Here is a 23,337-nt window from a genome sequence, read left to right as displayed (position 1 = left end):
GCCTGTATCTAAAAGGGTGTCATAAGGAGGAGGGAGAAAACTTGTTCATCTTGGCCTCTGAGGGTAGAACAAGCAGCAATGGGCTTAAACTGCATCAAGGGAGGTTTAGGCTGGATGTTAGGAAAAAGTTCCTGGAATAAATTACCCAGGGAGGTTGTGGAATCTCCATCTGTGGAGATATTTAAGAGTAGGTTAGATAAATGTCTATCAGGGATGGTCTAGCTAGACAGTACTAGGTCCTGCCATGAGGGCAGGGGACTGGACTCGATGACCTCTCTGTCCGAGACAGAACATCAGAAATGGCTGCCCGTCGCAGGGAACCATAGCCTGTAATACCTCTAAGGCTGGTATAGGGGGCTCTGTCTGTGAGGTGGAGTGTTTTCCATATAAGGGCATGTAAATTAATAATCTTCCCCTGCTCGCTCCACCCATTGCAGTGAAAGATCAGCCAATGGGCTGACTTGTGCTCAGGCCTGCTACTCCACCCACTGCAGCAAAATCCAACCTATGGGGTGATAAGTTCACAGGTAATAAAACAGGCAGGCAGCCCCTCTCTCACTGGGGATTCGCATCGAGTGAACGCCTGGCCTGATCACCCAGGCGCCTTGCACCCCCCGCTCTCGAGTCTTACTGAGCGTACTCCGAGTTGGTCGACCCGAGTGGAGATAGTTTATGAGCATGTGACCGGTACTTGTGTTCCTGCTGTCTCCAGAACTGGTATAACCCCCCCCCCCCCCCGCCATCATCCCTATCCTAATTGATTTTTTAGTTGTCCTTATTGCTTGTCAAGTGACAGTGGCTAAAAAGTTACTAGGTTAGTTTATAAATAGTTGTGGTTTAGGTTTTTTACTGTTTCCTTGTTGTGTAAATAATCAGCCCTATGAACAATACCAGTGTTAATTCAACTGTTCCTAACCCCTGGGCAGTTATTGGGAATTATTGTGATTTAGAAAAGCCTCAGGGAATTGTTGTGTGTTGTCTGGCAATCTGTTTAATTTTTGTTCTGATGATTGTCTGGCGTCATCAAAATAAAATCAGTTTGTGCTTTTTAAAACCCCCAGTTGTGGTCTCATCCTTTCCGGCATCCCTTCGAACCTCGTGTATTACGGGGACTGACACTCTCAAGGTCCCAGTATTCTATGATTCATTGCTCAACAATAGATTAGGTCTTGGGCTATTCTGTAGTTGCAGAGAGGAAATAGGGGGTGACACACGGAGAAGTTTTCATCATTTGCTTGTCTGTTTATACTTCATCAATCCATGCCACTGAAGCATCCAGCCACTGCCATCCTTAAATGGGAATGAAATATATATATGTTGTTGGTCTTTAAGGGAAAAGTAAGGCATCTTTGTGAAACACTTTTTTAAAAATTGGGATCTGATCAAGGAAGGTGCTGAGCTCCCAGCACACCTACTGCCCTTGAGAAGTAAGGGCACTAACCATCTTTCCAGGTCAGGAGCCTAAGCAAAAAATAGTTTTAAAACATTAAAAAAAACAACCAAACAAGAGTTCTCCAGACGTTCAACCACTGCTTCCCTACTTTAAATGGGATTCTCAGGGCCCTTCTGTTGTATATTACTGCTAACCATTACTCCTGGATGTCTGTGTTGGTTTCTTCACTTTCCATAGCTTTTCTGTGTTATCAACCCTGATCCCATATACAAACAGCACTCCCAATGTGTTATTTTCTTTATATTCCAATCATACACATAGTGAATCTTGTCTTAGCTCCACTGATAGAGAAGTTCTGCTCTTGAAATACAAGGGTCATTAAAATGAGCTTGGATTAAAAATCTCTCTCTCTCTCTCAAAACTCCAGTTATACCCATCACCTATGGCCCTACTGTATGAAAGGCCTAAGAATGCAGAAACCCCTTGTACAGGGATTGCTTTCACTGATGTCTCTGGGGATTTTGCACAACTACTGCAAAATCAATCCCAAAACATGCAATGCTTAGGGAAAGATCTGGCCTGGCTGCTGGCAGAGATACACTGTAAGCAGCACTATTAGATCAGAGCAATGCACAGGAAAATGTCCAACAAAGCACATTTATGGAGATTCAAGATGCAATGTAAAAGGCACTTTCACCTCCATTTCCCCTGAAAAAATCAGATTTAGTTTCAGTGACAGAAGGGCTGTTCAGCAGCAGGTCCAGTCTAGGGCTATTCTGATAAATGAACAAGCAAAAAAATCCTAAGTTATATCAAGAGGAATGCTCCTTGTGTTTTAAGCTAGAAAATGTATTCTTCCATAATAGAATGCTTGGGGATCTGGGTACTAGGAACACTTACATTCATGTCACAGAATCCCACAGTGCACGGCTTTCCTTTCCGTAAATACAGGAACTGCTGGTTAGCATCTACGTATGGACTGCACTTGCCACGCTCGTCCCGGCAGCAGACCTTACAGGAATTGTCAGTTTCTAAAATAAAAGCAACAAACTGTTTTCTGCTGGCTCTTATGCTTATTTTCAATCCATAACAGAGTTATTGAGCATGGGGGATATTCCTTCCCAGTCCCCATGCTCACCAGGCCCCTTCCCAGCAGATGATGTATGGAATGGAGGACTGCGATGTCTCTAGTCACACAAAGAAGCTTCTTGAGCTGCTTCAGTACCCAGAGCCTGGAGTTTGCCAAGATGCTCCATGCAGCAAAGTAGGGGGAAAGACAAAGAGCTCTAGCCTTTTCCTGTTCAGCTCTCAAAGTTAAAGCACAGCAGTCTTCAGATACGAAGGGCAGGTGAAAGGTTTCAAAGGCGTCTGAGCCCTGGCACATACCCATGTGCAAATGACATTTTAAAAGCTTCCTAATAGCCTTGCCAAAATTCTGAGCAGGGATCTGAATAAAGGGGGAAGAGATGCAAGGATCTGAACTAGAGTAATTCTTTGATCTTTGCGTTGGCATTGTATAAAGTGTGTGCCTTTCTAAGCATGTATCACAAACACAAAGATGGAATTCTTTTCGTTAGTATGATGATCAAACTTGCCTTTCATGCCCTCCAAACACTCCCTCCCTCCTGTCACTAGCCCCTCTGTCTAAAAGAGTGGCATGTGATGGCCTGAGTACAGCTGGCTGGTTACCTTTCCTTCTAGTTTCTAACTGCTACATCACATTAAGGACCTTTAAGGTCCCATTGAGTGTGTCTCTACAGCAGCAAAAACCCACAGCACTCAGTCTCAGAGTTCAGCTCAGCTGACTGGGGTTCGCAAGGCTTCAGTTGCAAGGTTAAAAATAGTTTTGTAGCCAGACAGACGGGCAGGCTGGATCCCAGGATTTGAAACAGTGCCCCCTTCACAGGATCCCTGAGCCCCAACTCCAGCCTCACCCTGAATATCTATACTTGAAATTTTATAGCCCCACAACAGCTGGGCCAAAGGGTCATTTACTGCAGAGACACACTTTTAGTTACTTCCCTGAAGAGCCCTTTCTGCATCAGCAATTGGTATATAGCCTATGCTACGGCCCTCAGCTGGAGGCTGTGCTGCCAATTCTGTTCTCAGTGCAGTTTGAGAAGCATGTCCCAACTTCCTGTCAGATTTTCTTTCCCCAACCTGCCTTGCTGGGGCCAACAGAAGTGTAGACATCTCTACTTCCCAGAGCATCCCAGCGTATAAGCTTCATTTATAACCCTGGCTCTTTGCTGCTGTGAGGGATCCTCCCCAGATAGAGCAATTTCCTCAGTCCTGCCACAAACAGGAAATGAAAGCAAGGGCTGAAAGAACTTCAGCCTGGAATTTCTGAGATGTCATGTTGGTCTCTCTGAAACTGATCTAGGATCCAAGGACTCATACACACACTGATGACCTGTAACCAAAATGAGAGCAGTGCTTTCTATGATCAGTGGGGCCTTGAACAGTCATGTCAATCAGGAAAGTTGGTGATCTTATTATACTCACCGTTGCATGCACATGATTGCAGGCTCTTCTCCCTCATGCAGAATGGAACACATTCTCCATCTTTACACTTGCCCAAATCCACACAGACTGTGTCATCTGGCGCATTCCCAGGGGGTGGGCATTCACTGCTGTTCCCTATAAACAATGGCATTTAGAAGGGATGGCTGCACTAGTATGCACATTTGGTAAAGGCACAGATCATTCTCTCTGTTCTGGAGAGGAGACTCATTATACAGCAACTCACAATAGCCCATTCTTGAAGCAAGACTCTGGTCACCCTTAATGGCCTGCCGCCAAGCACCTTGAGGAGCAGCAGTACATTGGCAGCTGTCTAAAAGGAAGGGGACTATAAGGGGGAAGAGGAAGGGGAATGAAAACACTGTGGCTCAGAGCTTTCAGATGCTGCAATAATTCCTAGATTAGACAAAACGCACACACAAAAATCTCAGGATTAGCCAGCCTTCAGCCAGGAGGCTGGTCTGATTTCTCATCCTCAGGAAGAATTGTTCTCAGATGCTGGATGAGACAGAATAGGGAAGTGATCAGCAAATGAGAAAGCAAGGTAAAAACCAAGTTACTCCACCACACCAAGGTTCACAAGCACACTGCATGCCACACGATGCACTTTTTTTTTCCAATTTAAGACAAGAACACCATTTTCCAAGTCCCTAGAAGCTGCAGAAAGCAGAACAATTGGACAACAACTAAGCAACTTGTTTGTAGGACAGTTTCTTGGTGCTTAACTGAACTCTAGAAGTAAATACGAATTGTATAAAAGGCACCAAAAGCTAGTAAAACAGCACCTTAAGCTTGTAACATTCAGTGGCACACGTAATAGAAATGTAACAATAGCATACCAGTGCAATAGGACTCTCCTTTGCAGGTAGCATTTATGGCTTCCTGGCACTTCTTCTGAGCACTTTCAAACTGGCAACCTTTACAACAAGGGCTGTTCCGATCACTGCAAGAAGAGCGGAGGGAAAGGAGGAATAGGAAACTACTCAAGAAATACATGATTGTGAACATTAGAGCATAACAAATCCATATGAACACCTGTATATCTCCTCTTGGAGCTATGCCTATCATATACAATAGGATTAAAAAAACCTAGATAAATACATTCATGGAAGATAGGTCCATCAATAGTTTGCAAGAGCTGGGAATGAGTTTCAGGGATAGATCACTTGATTGCGCCTCTTCTGTTCATTCCCTATGGGGCACCTGACATTGACTGTTGTCGGAAGTTGTAATATTGGGCTAGACAGACCTTTGATCCGGTGTGGCCCTTCATTTTCTGAAAGGGTTATATAAGCACACATACAATACTACATAGAGAGAGGCAGCATGGGTCCCTCAACAAAGCACTGGATAAACTTAGCACATATGGGTTCTTTTCTTGCATTTGCTGCTGAGCCAGAGTGACCCTGGTCAAGTCTTTTTACATCCCTCTGGTGCTGTTTACCTTCCCTCCATTTGTCAGTCTTGTCTAGTTGGGACTATGTTCTCTAGCACAAGAACAATTCTGTGTTCAGCATGTAACAGAAAGAGCCCCTTCCAAGGCACTATAGGTACTACCATAATACAAATATTAAAAATCCATATTGATAAGTAAAGTTACAAATGAACTCCGTGTTAGTAAAGGACTCAACATTCATGTCTCATCCAAAATGACGAAAGCACAATTGCTCCAGTGTAAATGGGAGCAGATCTGAACTGTGTGTGTAGGTTGGACAGTAAAGACAGAGCTCAGTTACTATAGTCATTGTCCAGCTTGCACACTGGGGCATGTGTGACCATGTATTTAGACTGCCTTGCAATTCATATGCAGAAGGGGCAGGGTTTAGGTTGCACAGGGAACCTTACTACTGGCACCTTCTGACTCTGGGATGATGCAATTCACTTTTTTTTGTACGGAATTCACCATTACACTGAAGTGATGTGCAGTTCTGCATGAATTAACACTGAGGCTACCTATCAGCAGTATGCCCCAAAGCTCTCTCCTGGAGTTCATAATCCTCCTGAAACTCATTTGCCCTGTAGAGACAGACAAAGTATGGGAGCCAAGTTCACGAGTAATGCATTCTGGTGCACTGCAAACAAGTTTTTGACCAAGCCCCACATTCCCTTCCCCTCCCTCTCAAAGCTGTGGCTTTAGCACCTCTTACCTGCACTTGGAATTTGGTTTCAGTTTACAGTCAGCTGAGCAGCAGGGATCATTATGCTTGTGCAAAAGGCCAGGATCGCATTCCTCACCTTCATCTACTCTGGAGTTCCCACACACTTTGTTGTTGCGCTCTTTGAAACATTCCTGGGCTTTACTCTGAATGGTCTTACTGATGGATTGTTTACTGCAGCTTGAGAACATCTGAGGAATCATGAGTGGCAAGAGCAGAACTGAGAAGAAATACATCATTCCCTTTCACCAGAACATATTCAAGACTGACACCATCACACAGACTCCCAGTTCTGATATTTTAAGAAACATTTATTCCATTTATAATGCCGTTGTGGTACCTTTGAAAAACTTAACAGAAAAATCATAGCTTGGGCTGAAAAACTGCTTTGTTGCAGTATGAGCCTTATAAATAAGCAAAGCCCTGCATGACCAACTCTTGGGATTCCAAGGTCAAATCCAACCCCTTCTGCCAGCACCGGGGGTACAGTGGAGCAAACCATCCCAAGAAATAGTTGTGAAGATGCCAAAAATGGAGATAGACTTCTCTGACCCTGATTATAAGCTTCTGTGGTGCTGTTAGTAACCTTAGGCTAGTCATTCACTCAATAGCTCAGTTTGTCTACCTGTACAACAGGAATACGAAATCCTCAAGTGTGTTATGACGTTTAAAGGTTAACGGAGAGACATGTTTATTGACTTAGTGATTGAGCTAGCCTCTGGACGGAAACATAATGGTACTGACCAACACTTGACTATTTAGAAGCCCATGTTTAGGTGCTGCAGATCCAAGCCGATAACAGTAAGTGTGGCAGCCACAGTTTGTTACAAAATTACCACCCTAGTATGGCTTGAATAAGCTCAGGCATTTGGGAGGAACTTATTTAACAATGGAAAAAATAATAATAGCTAATGAGTACGTTTCCCACTAGTGGCTGCTCCAGCAATTAATAACTTATGAGATACCGGTTAAAGGAGTGCCCCTTAGCTAAGCAGATAGGGTATGTCTACACTACAGATAGGGTATGTCTACACTATTAGTTAATTCGAACTAAGCTAATTCGAACTAAGCTAATTCGAACTAAGCTAATTCGAACTAACGCATCCAGACTAAAAAACTAGTTCGAATTAGCGTTTTGCTAATTCGAACTAGCATGTCCACATTAAATGGACCCTGAACCGGGGTTAAGGATGGCCAGAAGCAGTGCCGGCAGGGCATCAGATGAGGACTTAGAGCGTGGAGATGCTGCCTCAGGCTAGCCGAGGGCTGTGCTTAAAGGGACCCGACCCCCACCCCGGACAGACAATTCTCAGGGGTGCCCCGCTTGCAAAGCAGTCCTGGCTTGGATTGCCCGGAGTACCCACACTGGGCACATCACAGCACTCGGCCATCAGACCGGCTGCACTTGCCGCAGGCTGCCATCTGGGGAGAGGCTGCAATTGGGGGGCTGCAGGAGAGCTTCCACCCCCAGAAGCCCACAGAGCCAGCCCAGTCCTCCCCATCGGGGGCTCGTACCCCATTCCTCCCTCACCTCCTTCCACTTATCCCTCTCTAGCCCCTCTTCCTGATGTACAAAATAAAGGACAATTGTGTTCAAAAACAGAATCTCTCTTTATTGAACAAAACTGGGGAAGACTGGGAAAAGGAGGTGGGAGAGGGGAAGAGAGAGGGTGGCAGAGGGGAGGGCAACTACAATGATGAGGGGTTTGAAAGAGGTCCCATATGAAGAGAGGCTAAAGAGACTGGGACTTTTCAGCTTAGAAAAGAGGAGATGGAGGGGAGATATGATAGAGGTCTATAAAAGCACGAGTGGGGTGGAGAGGGTGCATCCAGAAAAGTTCTTCATTAGTTCCCATAATAGAAGGACTAGAGGACACCAAAGGAAAGGAATGGGTAGCAGGCTTCAAACTAATAACAGAAAATTGTTCTTCACAAAGCAGAGTCAAACTGTGGAACTCCTTGCTGCAGGAGGCTGTGAAGGCTAGAACTAGAACAGAGTTTAAAGAGAAGTGAGATAAAGTGATGGAGTTTGGGTCCATGGAGTGGTATTAGCCAGGGGGTAGGAGTGGTGTCCCTGCCCAAAGTTTGTGGAAGGCTGGAGAGGGATGGCACGAGACAAATGGCTTAGTCACTGTCTTTGGTCCATCCCCTCCAGGGTCCCTAGGGTTGGCCGCTGTCGGCAGACAGGCTACTGGGCTAGATGGACCTTTGGTCTGACCCAGTACGGCCACTGTAAGCTAAGGGCTCAGGGTCGGGGGGTCTCAGTGGACCACCTTGACTTTCATGCACACCTGCCCCTGGGTGGCCAGGCTGGTAACTCTCCTGCCCTAGACGGCCACTTTCCTGTGCCTAGTGCGGAGGTCATGGACGAGGTCCACAATGTCCGCACTAGACCAGGCGGGTGCCCGCCTCTTGCGGTCCCAGGCAAGCTCCCGGGAGCCACCAGCCTGATCCCGGGAAGAGGGAGAGGGCTGGGGGGCATCGGGTGGCTGGCTCGAGCTGTGCCAGGTGCAGGGTCTGCTAGCTGGGTGCTGGCAGGCTTGCACCTGGCAGGGGCACCGTAGCCAGGCCGTGCCCCTTTAAGGGGTCCGGGGCCGGGAGGGGGTGCAATAGAGTTTCCCTGGTGTTGGCCAGAGTGGCCACCAGGGAAAGCTGAGGAGGGCTAGCCGCCTACTAGTTCGAATTAAGGGGCTACACACCCCTTAATTCGAACTAGTAAGTTCGAACTAGGCTTAGTCCTCGTAAAATGAGGTTTACCTAGTTCGAACTAAGCGCTCCCCTAGTTCGAATTAAGTTCGAACTAGCGCAGCGCTAGTGTAGCGCCTATCAAAGTTAATTCGAACTAATGTCCGTTAGTTCGAATTAACTTTGTAGTGTAGACATACCCATACAGACTTGTGCTTTTGGGGTGGAAGGTTCTGTGTCAGTCCTTGCTAATTGCCATAGCAGAAGAGAAGTTAAAGTAAATTTACCTTATTGTTTTCATGATCGCCACTCACAGCAATTGGATACATAACATATTTCCCTCCCTCATCCTCAGTGGGGGCACATTCCAGCAGACTGTCAGGATCATGCTCTGCTCCAAAGTTGTGTCCCAGTTCATGAGTCGTAACCAAGTCTGCTTCCTTGTTTGATACCAAGAAAACACATCTAAAGTCACTATCAACATGCAGTTGGAGGAGTCTAAGTAATTCCAAATCACTAGATCTTTAGAGATACACTTACTTAAAAAAAAGTATTTCAATTAGACATAAGTGCTAAACTGAAGTCAGGACCTATAAAATTATCAAACTTGAAAGCCATCTGCTAGAATAGGGTTCAGATGCTGTAAGGGCAGAAAAGAGCTCAACATTTGACACGGTGAAGCCCCTTAAGTCTAAGATTAGCAACATTATTTTCTAAAGAAACTTCATACCACAGTGATTGTACATGTGTCACATTTTCATTTAATTCCCCTGGCAATTTGCCTTTTTTATTGAATCAATGCAGTCATTAAGAGTCTTACCAAAACTCACATTCTACTATGCTGGTGATAGAAAAAAGCCTAAAAATAATATAGGATGGATGTCCAAAAGCCAAGAAACAAGGCAAAACTCACTCCACACAAGATTACAAACCTGCTACTGGAATCCTCCCTCACACACACACACCCACAAACCCCCCCCCCACACACACACACACCCTCCCCCCAGCCCGTGCTCCCATTTGACCTCCCTTCATTGACCAATAGGGAAAGTCAAAAACTCAGACTTAAAAAGAATACCAACAAAGAAAGAGTAGCTAAGTGCAGTAAAGATGGGCTGGACCAGCATGCAACAAGGGAGGGAACAGTAACTAGGAAGGGGATAGGAGAGACAAGTTTGGCAGAGTAACCTTAACTTGTGCCTCTCCACAGACAGAGGAAGCTTTGGATAGGACAATGTCAAGCCAAACTGGAGCTGGAACACTGGCACATGTGCGAATGCATTCCAGTATATATGGACTGAAAGACTTGAGCACTCCTCAGAGATCACATGTATGCTTGATGGTATCTAACTTTGTGAGTTTTGAGTGCTCTTGGAAGCAAAGGACAGCCTGAACAGCTATTGTGCAAGATGTTCCACATCAAACTGATCTGTACTAGCCTGCTGTGCCAACTCCTTACTGATAAGCATAAACAACTGTGTCAAGCCATCCAATGGTTTGGAGATGGAGACTAGGAATAGGCCAAACTCAATTTCACCTGTAACCAAAGACAGAACTCGAACTCAGAGGTGAAAGGCTAATGCACTAAGACTAAATGACAGCTAGAGCCCTATTATAGTACTCCTCTAACTTAGAGGTTCAATCACTGCTTTCCTTTCTGAACTCTGAGAAGTTTCATTCTTCTTGAGAACTTCTGTGCCAAGTTTCAACCCAGAGTAATTCTGTTATCGATTATACCTTTAAAATCAGGGTTTAAACTGAAGTGTTTACTATAAAGCATTGAAGTCAGCATAACAAAAGTTTTTACTCAAATGCAAAATATCAGCAATTACTAAACAAATTATAATACTGAGGTACTGAAACTAGAAGTGTTGGTGTTGCTGCCCCACACTTTGGCGTGAAGCTATACTGTAAAAAAACAACACACACATAGTTCTATCATCAGCACCTCTACTATAAAATTTTTTCCAATTCCCCAACAAACTCCTAATGCTTTGAAAATCTGACAAATTCTACATCCAAGCCTCTTATTATTTAACACCAAATGAAGAACAAAAGATGTAAGACTGAAAAAAGTCCAGCCAGTGTACATTAGGTGTAAGGCTGTTTATAGAACTTGGCCTACAGTTTTTACCTACTCCTTCATGTTATTCCAAACTCAGTTGTTTGCATGAATAGCCTGTATGCCAGTACAATTTGAAGCTATTGTGTATCTATCCAGTTTCTGAAAATCAAAAACAAGACGGGGGACTTGGATTAAGGATACAACTCAAGTCTCCTTGTATGCCTGCACTATGTAGCCCTGAAGGTAAAAACTGTTTTGTGCATGGAGCGTGCCAAATCTAAGCATACTGTAGGAGTACAAAATACCAGAGCTGCATAGTTTCTCTTACAACAATCAGCAATGTTCAACTTTGTTCCATCCTACTAGATTTGTCTTCAGATTTGTTTTGATTTTGGGGGTGGTTTTAAGCACATATTTGGTATGAATTTTGTGCTCTCATTTTTAGAGACTTAGAGTCTTAATTATCAATAGAAGAGGTCAGTACAGTCAGAGACAGAATGTTTTCTTCTCACTTTGCCACATATACCTATTCGTAAGGACCTGGCCTGGGAGCAAACAATTTTTTTCAGACAGGCATCCAAGAGCCAGTCATCTCTCTGAAGTTATAGTGATGAAGATTAACAGAAAAGTACATGTGTAACAAATACGTTCCCATATGCCCGTATTCACTTTACAGTACCTTAGTGAGGATAGTTTTGCCATAGTTCTTTGTGCTGGTTAAGCCACTGTTCAAATAGATGTGTTTTTTGACAGTTTGACTATAATAAGCTATAAAGAATAAAAGAGAAGAAAGTAAAATTCCTCATATAGCACAAGAAAAATAACTACACTTTCTACAGATGTGTTTGTTTTTTAAAGAGAAAACCCTGTTAAAAAACTAAAGGTTCTCCCCAGGCTTTTTTTTTTTTTTTTGCGGGGAGGGGAGGGGGGGGACGGACCTTCTAAACAAAATTACTACAACATTATGGTGCTCACAGGCTTATAAATAAGTCCCCTTCCCTAATTTTTGTAGTTAGGACTCTCTTCAGTCAGAATATAAATAAATGCATGGGAGAGACGGTGAGGCACTCAGATACACAAGTAATGAGGGCCATATACGCACTTAAGAGATATAGGATGGATCCCTTCCATTGCAAAATTTGGCAGCACACACCTCTTTCCAAACTGAGCGCAGGAACTACTGAGTGCTATGGAAGCAAAGCAATTTTTGACATAGTGCAAAAGTATTTTATCTTCAGCACATGAACATTAGCTGCTCCAACAGGGTCCAAAATGACTTTCACTCAACTTATTAATTCAGGAAACTTAAAGGTTATACCCTTATCCTAATCCACTTTTTGTCTGCAGTTTAAGATGCAGCTTTCTATTCCATTCCCAATTCAGTCACTAGGGAATATTAAGTGATATACATTTTAGTGAAAATTGCAGAAGGACTGAAGGGAGCACAAAAAAGTGTCAGTCAACCCACAACTAGGCGTGGAAATCTTACCCTTTGGACAAATGCCACCATGGGTGTTAGCCCTGGGAGATCCAACATATGCTAATCCAAGTGTTCCCATATCAAAATCTTGGTATGTAAAGAGATGTGCAAGGCACACATGAGCTGCTTTCTCAGCTATATCAAAGCTAAATTGCTAAAAGAAAAAACAAGAGTTAGAAAAATATTTTAACTTGTATGACAACAATTCAAAGAAGAAAAAAATCATTTAACAAGCCAGATTAAATTTTCCAGCTCCAGTTTCTATTACACTAAATCAGGCATGTCCAAAGTCCGGCCTGCGGGCCAATTGCGGCCCGTGTTCCGGTTTAATACGGCCCCCCAGGTAATTTGGCAATATCTATCTTTTATGGCCCCCCAACGAATCCATATGTATTGAGATGAATACATTGTAAAATCTCAGTTAATGTCAGTTGGTCTAAATCAGTTATAAATATATTTGGACACAACATGTATACTTGGTGTTATGTTCCTGTTCATATTTTTTGAACTTAGAAGTTGACAGACAACCTTTATTACCAATAATATGTAATGTACTTTACAATATTCCTGACATATATTTCAGATTCCTGGATTTTTTTTTCATCTGGCCTTCAGATATGAAAGGCAGAGTGATTTAACACCTGTTTAGATTTGTCATCCATGTGGCGAAATGAAAAGTATGCCGTTTGCAATAAACTTTGCATAAAATAGTTAATTTGCATTTAATTTTAATGGTTCAAAGAATGTCAGGCAAAATGGTCGGCCCTCACGCATATTCACTTCATCAAATCTGGCCCTCTTTGAAAAAAGTTTGGACACTCCTGGAATAAACTGAAAACGCCAACCATGCAGAAGTGGATATACCTTGCTGAGGGTCCATGCTTTCTTATCCTAACCTTTATCCTTTCTCTCCCCACTCATCTGTCTGTTGCTCTCATTGATAGTGCCTGCCATTTCAATACAATTGTGCACTCCTTCCCCTACTTCAGGGGTGTCCAAACTTTTGCCCTGTTCTGCCTCCCCTCTTTCACATTTATAACCCCTTTCCGGTTATGTCATATCAATAAAGTTTGTGTTCTTCTGGGAAGGGGACATGCTTTTATACTTTTGTGAGATGACTAATACTTTCCAGGAGCACTCCAAATATAACACATTTTAACTTTACTAACACACAAATAAAACCTGTATACTATTAAAAAAGGCCAAGACATTTGGAAAATTTGCTTAACTGCATGGGAATTAGAAGATGAAATATTATACAGAATTTCAACGTGTACGAAAGACAAGTTCAACTATACAGCCACATATTAAATTAGTATCTAAGCAACTCAGAGATTATTAATTTTCCCTCATTGTCAAGTAGGAAAGAATTGTTAGCCCAATTTTACAGACAAGAAAATAAGCCTCAGATCAAGTATCTTGAACCGGGACATGCAGGGAGTCTGGCAGAATCAGGAATTAAAACCAGGCCTCCTAGGTCTCACGCTAGTATTTTAACTATGAGATTGCTTTCCTGTCTCAATAACCATATAAACATTTATATTTGTTTTGTACTTAATAACTCTATTATTTTTATAATGAAGCCTTCTTGCCATGAGCCTGGGTAGAAATATCCTAATTTTGTATTCCTGTGATAACTACACATAGTGAAGAGGAAGAAAAACAATTTCATTTGCAATCAGAGACTGATCTCTCATAGCAAATGAGCAGTTCTCAGGGGGACTTTGGTGGAACATTTTGTTTGAGAAACACAGCTTTACCTCCAGCAGAGACTTCACCTCCCAAGCATCCTTCTCTTCATTTGGCTGATTTTTGGCCATGTTATAATGTTTTTCCCCAGCTTTCACAAGACTTGATTCATTGTGGACAATAATCTATATTTAAGAGTATAATATAATCAGAATAAGGAACTGTAAACAATTCAACAAGCTGAATAGGCAGAAATTTTAAAGTAAAAATATTATAGCCAAGGAAAAATTTTCACCCTCCTAAACAATGGCCTTAGCAACTAATTAAAATGCCATCTTAGTCTTACATTTAAACTTTCATATTCCTAATGATGAACTCTTGACCTCTTAATTAAGATAACACCATACATTTTGACCTATACAAATACAATTTCAGCTAAACACATTAGCATCCTTACATTAAGTTTAGTTGCACATCACAAGTTTCCATAATACCATAAAAATTTCAGTAGAGCAAATTCCCACTGCTCCTCTGAATTTATTTATCCAAAACAACAGATTTACAAAGATTCCTATCTTTTAGAAATCTAGATGTGCAAAAAGAAAACTGAAAAGTGTTATGTCTTAAAGCAATTGTGTCGTGTTTAGTCTTTGTTGACTAAAGTAGTTAGCACGCAGTGTGGCATATTATAACTTAGAGAGGGCCACGATAAGGTGGGTGCATAATTGGCTGGATAACCATAGTCAGAGAGTTGTTGTTAACGGTTCTAAATCCTGCTGGAAAGGGATAACAAGTGGAGTTCCTCAAGGGTCTGTTTTGGGACCCGTACTGTTCAATATCTTCATCAATGATGTAGATATTGGGATAGAGAGTATGCTTATTAAGTTTGCAGATGATACCAAACTGGGTGGGGTTGCAACTTCTTTGGAGGATAGGGACATAATTCAAAATGACCTTAGCAAGTTAGAGAAATGGTCAGAGGTAAACAGGATGAGGTTTAATAAAGAGAAATGCAAAGTGCTCCACTTAGGAAGGAACAATCAGTTCCATACATACAAGATGGGAAGCGACTGTCTAGGAAGGAGCATGGCGGAAAGGGATCTAGGGGTCATAGTGGACCACAAGTTGAATATGAGTCAACAGTGTGATGCTGTTGCAAAAAAAGCAAATATGATTCTAGGTTGTATCAACAGGTGTGTTGTAAGCAAAACTCGTGAAGTCATTCTGCCGCTCTACTCTGCACTAGTTAGGCCTCAGCTGGAGTACTGTGTCCAGTTCTGGGCACCACATTTCAAGAAAGATGTGGAGAAATTGGAAAGGGTACAGAGAAGAGCGACAAGAATGATTAAAGGTCTAGGGAACATGACCTATGAAGCCAGGCTTCATGAACTGGGCTTGTTTAGTTTGGAAAAAAGAAGATTAAGGGGGGACATGATAGCGGTTTTCAAATATCTAAAAGGGTGTCACAAGGAGGAAGGCGAAAATTTGTTCCTCTTGGTTTCTGAGGACAGGACAAGGAGTAATGGCCTTAAAGTGCAGCAGGGGAGGTTTAGATTGGACATTAGGAAAAAATTCCTAACTGTCAGGGTCGTCAAATATTGGAATAAATTGCCAAGGGAGGTGGTGGAATCTCCCTCTCTGGAGATATTTAAGAACAGGTTAGATAGACATCTGTCAGGGATGGTGTAGACGGAGCTTGGTCCTGCCTTGAGGGTGAGGGGCTGGACTCGATGACCTCTCGAGGTCCCTTCCAGTCCTATTATTCTATGATTCTATGATATGTTTAGTTATGTTATAGTAAACAGGAGTAACACTGGGCTTGTAGACTTTATATCCATGGTGTCCAACACACTAGCCACATGTGGGTATTTGGCCGGTTGAGTGTGGCTAGTTCGCTGTGGCATTAGCCGCTACAGTAACTACTGCTTCAGAACTGGTTAGGCCCATGGCTTTGAACTGTAAATAATGGCCATCAGAACCTTTATTATTTGCGATGACAACAAGAACAGAACATAGCTTAATTCTCAGCTCCCGAGATGAACTTTAAGAGCTGACTGATAGAAATAGCTTGTAAATTACTTCCAGGGGTGGGAAATAATTTTTGGTGGAGTGGACCAAGATATTGGTAAGTAGTCATGGGCCACACTTTTCTGTGGAGGGTGTGTAGGATCTAGGTTGGATGCAGAAGGGTGCATGGGGTAAGGGACTGGGAGATAGTGTGGGGTCTGAAAGGGTGTTTGGCTGGAGGAGGAGACAGTAACCTGGGTCAGGGAGGGAGTGTGCAGGAAAGGGTTCTGGCCTGGGGGAGGGGTGTAGGAGAGAGCTGTGACCTGGGGCAGAGGGTTTGGATAGTGACCTGGGGGAAGGAGTTGGGGTGCCAGAGGCAAGCACTGGCTAGGAGGAATTTACCTAAGTGTCATCTGGCCAGCAGACTGCAGCACCCCCAAGGCAGGCTGGGCTCCCTGTCTGTTGCAGCCTCAACTTGCTTGAAAATGCAGGCTACTCCCTCCAAGTGGCTTTCAACTCCAGGTGGGGGAAGAAGCTTGAACTCCCCCAGTCTCTGGCCAATCTCTCAGCTCCAATTGGCTGGCTGTTTCCAGCCAATTGGAGCTGAGAAATTGGCTGAGATTAGTTCTTATTGGCTGGTTGTTTCTGGCCCATAGGAGCTGAGGATTAGTCTGGAGGCCAGGGGATCCCACAAAGCTTCCCCCTCCCTGCAGAGCAGAGAGCAGCAGGGACTGTGTTTTATACTGGGGCAGCTGTGTGCCTGAGGGTCCCTGGCGGGGAGGGGGGCGGGACACGGACGACACAGGGTCTGTTGGATGGATCCGGTGGCTTGGCGGGCAGAATCCGGCCACCAGGCTGTATTTTGCACAGTCCTATTGTAAACTGTATTTGATATGGAAATCATCAACCAACAGGAGCTCTAGAGAGCCATTACCGTCACTTTTCAGAGTAAAAAAATGCATTTTATGCTGGAGATAAGATCCAAAAAATACCAGGAATTCCGAATGAAGGTTTCAGCAACACCACAAAATCTACTTGACAGCATTTTTGCCTCATCTTTTGTCACAGGATTACAACAGTTGTTTAAGTTGCAAGTAATTTTCAACAAAGTCATGGAAGGGGGAAAACGAAGAGACCTCCCACTTCTACCATTTTTAGGCAAATGTAGTTGTCTAAGACTGCATTTCCCTGAGCCAACAAGGCAACAAGATGCCAACTACCCAATTGCACTGGCCTTCCCAACTGTGGTCCATTTCCACACATTATATTATTAGGCATCCAGCACAGTCATCTGAGATTTGCAAATAGAGAATTAAGTCAAAACAGCCTTCCCATACTCTCAGGTTAGACGAGCTACCTGGGTTATGCTTAAAACAGCATTCTAAGATCAGATTTGTCTAAATTAGGCAAGACCACCATTAACCAGGTCAAAAAAGTGAGCCAGATGTCATGATCCTTTGTGACAAATTCTCTGCTTCAGCGTACACAACACAGCATGGAATGCTCTCTGTAAAACCCACTTTTATAATACCTACAATAAATCATCTGTATTCTGGAGCTCTTTGCACACTCTTGGGCTCTGTCAGATAAATAACACTAGAGTATGTGATAATATTCGCACAACAGTATATTTATGAAAAAGCCACACTTTTTTTTTTGGCTAGATTTAAAAAAAGTCTTCCAACACAGATCAAATGTGCCAAGTCTCAGCCCAACATCTACTCCTTCAGATGTTTCTCATAAAAGATAGCTAAGTTTGGCTTGGCCCATGAAAATCCCTAAGATAATGCTTTTAAAAGGTATACATGTGTGTTGGAAGTAACAATTTAAGAAGTTTTTCTTATTTCTATTCTGATTCCAAACCCCACCCTCCAAAAGTATTATATATATTTAAAAAAAAAAATCAGAATTTATCCTAACATCCAAAACATGCTCTAATGAGATTAGATTCACAGTCTTTTGCACTCAGTGAATACCTGCTCTATTTGTATGCCGTATCCTTTCAAGTTTGCATTGTCCCAAGAGGTATTTCGATAGATGTCATCCACTCGGTCTATTAATTCAATCTATGCATAGAATCGGAACATAAGGCGTTACTTAGATCCAAATTCTTATGTAACATAATCCAAAATATCCAAAAAATGTGTAGCACATGCGTGTATGAACACCCATTTCAAGTCAAAACTAGGGATGTAATATAGAGTTTAATTAGTTTAACCAGTTAACTGATTAAATGGAAAAAGGTGGGGAGACTGTTCCAGCCCGCTCAGCTGAAGTGGACCCCTGCCCACCACAGCCGGGCTGTAGCAGCCTCCACACCACAGGAAGTGGCTGCCGGCACCCAAGCCCATGCGAGCTGGGAGTCAGCAGGCTCATGTTGGGTAGAAAGGAGAACCCCACCACATCTGCCACAGTTAACCATTACCCATTGTCATTAAGGTGATGCTTATGAGGTAACCAGTTACTTGTTCACATGCAGTGTCAAAATACACCTTATAAAACAATTGACAAATTTGCTGTTCCAAACACACCATCACAACAGTCTATGGTATTTTACAATGTTTTCTTGAAAGTTTTCCAGTGTCAAAATATAGTAGACTCTGCCATTTACCATAATTTTGTGTAGTGCAACGGAAAAGTAACATAAGGTTAAAAATCATTTTGGTAAATACTTTATGCATATGCTAGTATTCCACCATGGCTTTAAAAAACAAACAAACAAAAAAAACCCTTTTAGTACCAGGCTCTCTCTGATGGCCAATAAGCTATTGCTGTCCTCCACACCACATTTGGTGCTGGGGCTCTTCTCTCCTGGCTCTTTTGTTCTTTATAGCCCAGGCCTCACCTTCTAAGCATCACCCCCCCCCCATCCAGAAATTTGCATATCTGTTCCTACAGACCAGCACCTCAAAATTTACTAAGGTTTAATTGTAGAGTTGTTAGTTGGTTGGGAGTATAGGGAAAATAGAATAAGGGAGGGTTAAATTTTTCTAATAGTAAAACTGATAAACAGCGAGAGTGATACTTGAAATTTCCCATCTTCCTAGTTATAATGTCATTCTTTAAGATTCATGTAATCAAATTTTGCTGGCATATTAGAAACAGCTGTTTCCTTATTCACAGACTGTTCCAAGTGGGTTTCTTCTAGTGAAATGGACTCCTTTCCCATACATAAGGCTAGTGCATTTATAATCACAATTATTAGTTATCTTGGTCACAGAAAGGGTCAAAGAAGCTAACCCTATCTTTACAAAGGAAAACAAAAGGATTTGGGGAACTACACTTTGGTATCTGTAAAGATGTCACAACTAATATTGAACAGTTAATCTGTAAACACTTAGAGGAGAACAGAGTTACCAAGAAGGGACAGCATGAATTTATCAAGAGCAAATCATGTCAAACCAACCTCACTTCCTTCTCTGACAGGACTGCTGGCAAAGAGGATAGAGGGGAAGCCATAAATATGATTTATCATAATTTGTCTTTATTACAGCTTTGGACACTCAAAAGCAAACTAGAGAAATGTGATTTAAGATGAAATTACTACAAAGAGGGTGTACAACAGGTTGCAAAACTATACTCAAAGTAATTATCAATGGCTCACTGTCATACTGGGATAACATATTAAATGGAGTTCTGCGGGGGTATGTACTGAGTTCCATACTATTTCATAAATAACTTGGGCAATGGAATGAAGAGTTCATTTATAAAATTTGCAGATGACACCCAGCTGGATGGGGTGACAAGAACTTTGAAGAACATGATTAGAATTCAAAATGACTAACAAATTGGAGAATTGGTGTGAAATGCACAGGATGAAATTCAATGAAGGCAAGTGCAAAAATATTACAGTTTGGAAAGAAAAAAGTTAAAATGCAGTTACAAAAGGGGAAATAACTAAACAAAATGGGAAGTAGAACTGCATATCTGGAGGTTACAGTACATCAGAAAATTAAGTATGAGCTGAAAATGTTATGCAATTATGAAAAAGGCCAACACAATCCTCGAGTTTATTAATAGGAGTTTTGCACAGGTCTTCATGTCCACTGAAGGTAGGGCCAGGAGTAAGGCTTTAATCTAGAGCAAGGTAGATTAAGGTTATATATTAGAAAAAACTTGATAACATGATTAAGTGCAGTTAAGCATTAGAATAGCCTCCCAAGGGACACTGAGGAATTTCCATCATTGGAGGCTTCCAAGTACAAGTTAGACAGGCTACTGTCAGGGCTGATCTAAGTATATTTGGTATTCTCCTCAGCACAGGAGAATGGATTAGATGACCTGGCCATCCCCAGGTAACAGTTGCCCACTACCCACTAAACACCACCAATTATGGGTAATATTTACTGGGTAACTGGTTAAGCAGTTACTCATTCACATCCCTAGTAACTATCTTGCATTTTCAAGCACAGAAACTTGCTGGGTGCTCTGAGATCTAGGTCTCCAACCTCCCTTCTTCGTAGGTACTGGGAAACAAGTGTAGAATCATTTGCCTCAAATGTATAGGTAGTAGTTCTATGGCTCCTAGCTGGAGGAGACTACCTACCTCTTAACATAGTAAACTCTTATGAGAAAGGTCCCTGAAGTAGGATGAGGAAGGTTTTTGTACAGGGGGCAAGGAAGTAAAATGGATAGAGTACTCATTGTGAATGATATCCAAGACCCACGGATCCAAAGTTTCACGTCTCTAGGTACTTTGGAATGCTGATGACCAGAGGCCAAATGGCTGTATTGCGGTTGTCAGCTGTAGCAGTTGGGGGAAAGTCTATTGATGCTTCGTTCAACATGTCAAAATATGTGTTTCAGTGCAGATGGTTCGGACAAGGAAGTTTGCAAACCAGATGGTTTATGCCTCAAAAAAATATTTTTTTCTTCTGCATCAGGATATTGGGGGGGGGGGGGGGGGGGGGGGGGGAGTCTGTGCTGAGTCTGAAGACTAAACTTCCTCTTCTCGTGGCACATAAGTCAGCAATGGTGCCCAAGAGTTGCCATATCAAGATGGTAGAAGTGAAGCCATCAAGGACCCTGTTACTGGTTGCTGTAAAGGAGCCTGGGAGTTCTGTGATGCCATTTCATCAGGTTTGCTATGCAAGAACTGACTGAAGAGCAGGACAACGTGACAGGGCAACAGGGAAAACTCATGTGCTGGCTGAAGACTCGATCCAGAGCTTCCAGCCCTGAAGAGACTAAGGTATGTCCAAACATGGATATCCCTACAGTGTCAGAAGTCCAGAAGTACCAACCAACTTAATCCAGTTGGCAATACTTGGTGGTGGGGGGGAGGAGGGAAGAAATGGAGAGCTTGTTTATATCAATTGCTCCGATACCAAATAGGGCATTGATGGTGGCACTACTGATGTAGTATTGCATATCAGCAGTAATTTAGAGGAGTGCTTACTCCTGTCCTTTATCTCTCAGTGCCCATTGACTATCTCCATGCCCATGTGCTCTGTGGACTTGTCAATGTAACTGCCACACAGGACTTCCATGAGCCATGGGTACTAATCGGAGAAGGTCTTGGGGCTGAAAGTACTGAGGATACCAAGCATGCTTAAGAGTATTTGCAGCTATCTTGGGGCTCACTGTAGGGACTTCTTGCTCTCTCTTTCAAGGATCTGTGAAAAGAGACAGTGGTATCTGATTTATTTGACCCACAGCCTTAAGATATTGAGGGTTTGGGGGAAGACATGTGACTGCCAGGTGACTTGTGGCCTGAGTCCGGAAAGCTGCTTCCATGAAGATCATCTTCTTTCTGAGTCGTCTATCTTTATGAGACCAGGGCCTAGATGCAGGCAAAGATCGCAGTTTTGTTGACTGTGCAGTTTCCTGAGGCAACAAATACACTGGCAGAGCTTGGTACAACAGGAATAGCTTCTTTGCAAAAGAGGCACTTCTTGAAGCCCAATGAACCAGACATAACCTACTGGGGGAAGGAACCCAAAAAGGAGAAGAAAAACAGTTTTTTCTTTTTAATTTTCAGGGAGAAAGGATAAAGGAAAAGACTACTGCTAGAACAACTAAGAACTAGATAGAGGAACTCAGATGGGTCAGCCAGCAGGTACCCACTAGCTCTGTGACAGGGCATAAATTGAGACAATGCATGTGTGGGACTACCCACCAAAGTTTTCCAATCAGTAGCACAGGGATACACGCAAACCTAGGAACACGACTGGAAGAAGAATCATCTACTGCACTAATGTTTAGTCAAACAATCAATGGGAGTGCTCTTATTTTGCGGTTTCTTTAATAACTATACATTTATCACAGAAGTTTATCAGGTTCTTTCTGATATTTCTGGCAGGTTAGAAGGGAGAGATGTTCTAGATTTGTATAAATAACGATGAAGCAGGCTGGCTGTGAACTACTTATCCTTCTGCACAAAAGTTTTACACAATTGGAAAAATACCCTGTATTAAGACGGTCACTGTTAGTAAATTTTAAATGAAAAGATTCATACTAAAGAAGCCAAACAGCATAAATTAATGCATCTGTATGATTCTACAGAGTTAAGATAATTCTTATAGGAAGACTTAATACACAGCCCATTTAGAGAGGTATGGAATGGAAGAAGTTAGAAGAGCTGCTTAAAAATATTCTACTCAAATATTTGTTTAATTGCAGAATTAGCCACCAGTGCAAAATAATTTATCTAAAAAAAATAAATTTAACAGTGCTTCAGGTAAATAGCACTCAGTCTGCCACTAAATACTGCATTGGATAACATACAGGTCATGCTAGCTTTCTAACTACTATAGCACTGGCTTCCAGCTGCAGCGCATCTGTTTGTGTGACTTTTTCTAGCAAGCAACAGACAGTCATGTACTTACTAAGTAATTAATGGTTGTGCTTTCCTCCCCACGGCCCATATACTTGAAGAAGCGATGATCTGCCACCACTAACAGCTTGCATGTGTTCTTGGAGTGGTCTGCAATGGCTCTTTTCTCCCGAAGGTTGTTCACTTATGTGAATGTTTAAGTGTAATCACATATTAGACACATTCATTCTTTGACAATATAACACACATTTAATTTGCATTTGAAAAGGTGATTAGGTGGGGGGGGGGGGGATTGGTTTGTTTTTAGTATCCTCTCTGAAAGCATAAAAACTTCCTAATAATCCTCCAACGTATTTGTTATAGGAAGGGAGTGGAGAACAGTGAAACTGTACTGGGAAAAAGTAAGGAAAACTACCTTTATTTCTTCAGTCAGTCAACTAAGCTTTTCAGCTTATTTTCCCCTTAATTGAACTCCCATTTTTTATGTTCTACAATTCCCCTTCCGGCAGAGAAGAGCAAGATACAACTCTATTAGTCAATCACAGCTCAGAAGAGTTTCTAGAG

At 42.5% G+C, this 23,337-nt stretch overlaps 1 protein-coding gene across 1 annotated transcript in view; it reads right to left on the bottom strand.

The window, feature by feature from the left end:
• The window catches only part of ADAM17 (ADAM metallopeptidase domain 17), a 70,962-nt gene that overhangs the window by 15,296 nt on the left and 32,329 nt on the right, over window positions 1–23,337 (bottom strand). Inside the window, exons 6-15 of the mRNA XM_075923516.1 lie at window positions 22,826–22,956; window positions 17,975–18,064; window positions 14,063–14,176; window positions 12,312–12,456; window positions 11,502–11,590; window positions 9,045–9,197; window positions 6,064–6,263; window positions 4,756–4,859; window positions 3,899–4,033; window positions 2,294–2,424 (exon numbers count right to left, since the gene is read on the bottom strand). Of these exons, the coding sequence (XP_075779631.1) occupies window positions 2,294–2,424; window positions 3,899–4,033; window positions 4,756–4,859; window positions 6,064–6,263; window positions 9,045–9,197; window positions 11,502–11,590; window positions 12,312–12,456; window positions 14,063–14,176; window positions 17,975–18,064; window positions 22,826–22,956 (1,292 nt within the window). The remainder of the gene's footprint in view (window positions 1–2,293; window positions 2,425–3,898; window positions 4,034–4,755; window positions 4,860–6,063; window positions 6,264–9,044; window positions 9,198–11,501; window positions 11,591–12,311; window positions 12,457–14,062; window positions 14,177–17,974; window positions 18,065–22,825; window positions 22,957–23,337) is intronic.

Source organism: Pelodiscus sinensis, chromosome 3 (genome assembly GCF_049634645.1).
Source record: "Pelodiscus sinensis isolate JC-2024 chromosome 3, ASM4963464v1, whole genome shotgun sequence".
Classification (NCBI taxonomy): Eukaryota; Metazoa; Chordata; order Testudines; family Trionychidae; genus Pelodiscus; species Pelodiscus sinensis.
Note: the sequence above shows the minus strand (reverse complement) of the source record. Positions and strands in the feature narration are given on the sequence as shown.